At 36.4% G+C, this 5,313-nt stretch overlaps 1 protein-coding gene across 1 annotated transcript; it reads right to left on the bottom strand.

Moving 5' to 3' along the window:
* Positions 1–1,218: 1,218 nt before the first annotated feature.
* On the bottom strand, positions 1,219–4,225 carry LOC149779986 (uncharacterized). The gene has a single exon (XM_089936301.1). The coding sequence runs from the start codon at positions 3,181–3,183 to the stop codon at positions 1,546–1,548; it is 1,638 nt and encodes a 545-aa protein (XP_089792427.1). The 5' UTR covers positions 3,184–4,225; the 3' UTR covers positions 1,219–1,545.
* Between the last annotated feature and the right edge of the window lie 1,088 nt (positions 4,226–5,313).

Consider the following 5,313-nt stretch of genomic DNA (forward strand, 5'->3'; position numbering starts at 1 on the left):
ATTGTTTGTTTCTTTTATACAAAATTGCTTCTTTCACTTTCTTTCGGTTATTCAATTTAAGATCTAGAGTGGTAACATTGTTGGACTTTTCAACAAATATAATTATACATGGAATACCTAGGATATAGTTTTCATGCTCTTACCGCAGCAGCAACAGTAGGATTTGGCGTTGCTAGAATTGCAACAACCATGACCGCCGTGGTTATTGTGTGGAAATCGCAGTTAACGCAATTTTGAAAGCAGCCGATATTACAAACGCGACTGGAAAATTTACATCATTACGTTTCCATATACATATCTGAACCAGTGCGGAAATACGGCAGCGAGAAGCAGTATTAGTACAATTACAGTTGTGTTCCAGTTCGACAGTAATTTCATCTATATGAACATATGAACTCGTGACGGTGTTATCCGATATGAATAATTTTAGACGTAGATTAAATACCCGCAAGACCATTTAAGGATTTAAAAATAATAATAACAAAAAACTAACTAGATTGATATTAATTTATCTCCTACGTAATAAAAGTTAAATTACGTATTGGTCATCATTAAATAAATTATCGTCGTGGTGCGATATATTTTTGTTGTTCTTGTTGTGTAGGTTGTTGGGGTTGTTTAGGATGTGCGAGTTGTTTAGGTTGCATACACCATTTAAGTTGTTGAGGTTGTTCAGGTTGTTGTTGACAATATCTCCGATTTTGTTTCTTTATCCTTTTTTGTTTTCTACGTTTGTGTTGTTTTTCATAATGTTGACCAACTTCGAAACAACCTGTATAGCTCAGATATATTTTCCAACACAAATGCAGTAACCTACAAATATTCAATGCGTAGTTTTATTTTTTTCTTCTCATTATCAGCTTTAGTTCTTACACATAAATCAAACAGACTGCATCAATCATTTTCTATAATGCTACAAAGATAGCGATCAGTAAGCCTTAAAGTAAAAGTATGACGTCAAGCTCACTGCATTACAAAATGGACACGCACTAACGACATGACAAATTAAGGATTAGAATGAGAGCAGGCAATGTAAACAAGGTTTTTACCAGAAATTCTGTAAGATTATTCGTAGCTCTAGCCTCGGTGCTCAAAAGAAAATGTACTTTACAATGGTACTGCCATGATATTATCATACGCTTTGAACACCTTGCGATCTAAATTGGAAATGTTGAACAAACCAAATTAAAAAGTGTAAGAATTATGCATAATGTTTATTATTGTTTGGAGAAATTCTGAAAAATCATTATTTCTGAATCATCCATTGGTATGTTTACAAATTTATCCAAAGAATGAAACATATGGTGACTACGAAAGCCTGGTTCAGAACAATGTCAGCAAAAAAAATTAATGTACCGAAATACACGTGAATTATTACATGTTACTGTACTGAAATACATGTGAATTATTACATGTTACTGTACTGAAATGCATGTGAATTATTACATGTTTTGTTTTTGTTTTATAATACTTTTTGATAAGCATGATATGGAAATATATTGGTCAGACAAGAAACGAGTGGATGATCTGAAAGGTTTGAAATTGTCAATGACAAATTAGATTAGTCATCTGTGAAACCATCTGTATTATCACTTCTACGGGAATATAAGTGAAATCGTACGGTAGATTCCCCGTCTCCTTATCATTCTGCCAAGATAAATAATACAAATGTCGCCATCTTGAAATTGCTTGAAAAAGTGGAGACCAGGGCCTACTTTCCCGCCAGTCTTTAGGAAAAAATTCTAAAACTCCAGCGTTTTGAGGGAGGAACAATGCATGTGTCAACCCTGCACCATGCATGCCTATGAGAATGTCAGTGTCTTGAATAATTCTTAGTTGCATTTCAAACTGCATTGTTTCTAAAAGATAACCCCGAACACAATGTTCAGTAAAATTACTTGAAATCGCACTAAATATTTCCTGCTCGTTCAAGATTTTTCTTTCCACCCTTACTCCATGTTGTCTCGGATTTAAAAGTTTCCTAAAAGAGTATGGTTTATCTCTGCGCCATATTATTGTTATTTTCAAAGAAGGACAACTGTTACTTCTATTTTGCTGGATTCCATATTGCTGTAACATAAATTCTCTAAATTCATTGAGATACGGAATCGTGGGTGTATTATACTGGTTGAGAAAACTTTGTCTGTTGGTCATCATCCAAACCAGGTCGGAGAAGACAACAGGGGATGCAAGGTGACCCAGCCTCAAAATGGGTCCATACAAAGTCTCAAAAACATGGTCAAGGTCAGATGCAGGGTGTCCGTCCAGAAATATTATACAGACATTGTTGGGCTGCTGACGGAATGCCAGCATCAGAACGAAGATGCTAAACATGTAGTTCATACAGCTGTACATATTGTCATAATCCACTCTTTCAAGGGCAACCGTGAATTTTGTTACGACAAGGGGAGTTTTATCTCTGAGGTGATGCATTATATATTCTTGACGTGCACTTGTACGATTGTGGATTTTATCATCGTTTCCATCAAGAATTTTCAGCCTTAATAAGTCAAGCCAAGGGATATCGAGATTTGTCTTCGGTATGTTGACAAATTCGTTACAGTAAATTTCCCAGAATCCTGGAAGAAATTCGTAAACTTCCTTTTCGTTCATATTGACTCTGACGTGTTGAAAAGACTCTCCCCCTTTTGCCATGGGCATGGCAAGGTTCCTACGATATGGAAACATCACAACATCAGACAACTTGGCGAAACGACTGTTGATAATTTCCAGAGAGCCATCGCAAAAGATTTGTTGATTTGACATCTCCATCCATGACAATAATGGTGATATCAAGGAAAAGTTCTGCATGAAAAAAGTAAACTCCTTCGAAGTCTTATTCTTGGAAATTGCGGAGTAGCACTCCAAGCTACAGTCATAAACTTTTGTGTCTTTTAAGTTCTTTTGTGCAAATACCGCAATCCGTGGTGCATTGGGCTCTGATGACGACTGCATTAACTGAGACTGTTCGACAAACATATAATCTGTTGTCCAGACCGTGCGTGATTTTGTTGATAAAATCACTGTATTGGTTATCTGTTTGCGATAGCCTTCGCTATACAGAAAGTAAGCACCTGCATTAAGGCACAATATCACAACGGCGAAGGTCGCAATCTTCAAGTTCTTTCTAAAAGCATAAAATACTGTGCGAAAACTCATAGTTGATAATGACATTCTGTGCATAATTCATACTAAGATATATATCCCATGAATTAATACAAGAGACCGTAAACAATGTACCTGTTCGTGAGTTTGAAATTGGGTTAAATCTTGTAAATCCTGGTGAACTGGAAATACACTGACCAACGAGTAACAAGTTCCACTATGGCTTTTAATTCCCAAATAAAGCTTGCATGTTACGCTCACCTTCCAGTCCAAACACTTTTATACGCATGATCAGTTATAAAATAATCACGGGTAAGAGCCCCAATAGTCCTTATCTTTCTACGCTCTAGACTGTTATCAAATGAATTGAATACACAAGTAACATTACGTTTTCTTTTCGGTCGTTATAATGTATGCATGCCGGTAAACTTAACTAAATCTTGTGCATAAAGAAATTTGAGATTATTTAGTAAAAAGACATGACAAACTCAAAACGTTAAGGATGTCTGATCTTTTGTTTTTCAACAAAGGGTATAATTATATCTCGATCTTTGGATATTGGTGTAAATCACGCGTAAGATTGGTCACATTTACCTTGGCACTATTGATCGGTGTACACTCAACAAACAGGCTAGGTGGTGCTCTACAGTTTTCTATTTTGCATAGGGTTAGATTTTTAAAGAAATTTTTTCCCGGGTTTTCCTCACTTGTTATACTGGCTCTTTAAAAAAGACCTTGTATATCTTAGGTATTGTTAAAATAACGTTTAATTACCTTTATTTGAATGCATGATTGATGCTCGTAAATGGGTTACCATGATATATTACTTCACCGTCTCCCGCATGTATTTGGCATTCATGATACAGCCATACTGTGGTTCAAGTCCTACTTGGTCAACAGGACACAAATTGTGTATGCAAATGGAATACACTCCAGCCCAGTTGATCTATGTTGTGGTGTTCCATAGGGGTCTGTTCTTGGACCTATTCTCTTCTCAGTCGCTCTCAAGTGTCATAGATTATCATCCAGTATCTCACCAATTGTACGCTGATAACACCCAAATATACAAATCTAGCCACCCAACTGAAGTTGATGCCACCATCTAAGGTGTAGAGAGGTGCATTTCTGATGTGTAATCATGGATGATATTTAACAAGCTGCAGATGAATGATGACAAAACTGAGGCCATTCTGATCACAACACAAAGACTTTCTCATTCATATTCTTTACCTCAAACAATAAATATCAGCAACACCAACATTAAATTCACACAATCAGTACGAAACCTAGGTGTTACTCTGGAAAGTACTCTCACATTGCACCAACATGTCATGAACATATGCAAGGCTGCATATGTTGAGATATCTGAGACGCATCAGCTCCATTCGCAAATATCTTTCAGTGGATGCCACTAAAACACTTGTGTGTTCATTAGTACTTTCAAGACTGGACTATTGTAACTCAGTTATATCTGGTTCATCTCAATATCTACTCCAGAAACTTCAAAAAGTTCAAAACACAGCTGCTCGGATCATACTTAGAGTACCACGATCAAAGCACACCTCCCCGCTGCTCTGTACCCTACTGGCTATCCATTCGATCCAGAATCAAACACAAAATTAGTTCTCTGTGCTACGTTTCAATGACTGACTCTAGTCCAACATACCTATCCGACCTCACCCATGTGCACACACCAGCAAGATACTTGCGCTCCTCTTCTGACAATCGTATACTCATTGTTCCCACTGTGAAAACGAAGTCATATGGATAACGTTCTTTTGCATATCAGGGCCCGGCAACGTAGAATGAGATGAACACTGAACTTAGACAGAAGGACACAGTGATCCCATTCAGGAGTACTCTCAAAACTCACTTATTCCGACTGCAAGAACAGACTTAGAGACCTAATAATGTTTCCTACCTTAAATATTTTCAGCATGTTTTTTATGTTTTCTAATTTCATGGTGTTTGTTTTTGTAATCATATCATTATATATGTTTTTTTATGTTATAGGCGTTGTCTAATGTTGTAAAGCGTTTAGAGCTTCTAAAGATTAGGCGCTAAACAAAGTCCTCATTATTATTATTATTATTATTATTATTATAGAGAATGCAGTTTGGCCTAACGTCAGTTGTACATCTATTTTTAAATAAAACCTGTTAAAATCCACCTTGTCATTTTCACTTCCTGGATTTCTGATGTAAACTA

The sequence above is a fragment of the Sinohyriopsis cumingii genome, chromosome 16 (assembly GCF_028554795.1).
Source record: "Sinohyriopsis cumingii isolate HCF-2022 chromosome 16, ASM2855479v2, whole genome shotgun sequence".
In the NCBI taxonomy this organism is placed as follows: domain Eukaryota; kingdom Metazoa; phylum Mollusca; class Bivalvia; order Unionida; family Unionidae; genus Sinohyriopsis; species Sinohyriopsis cumingii.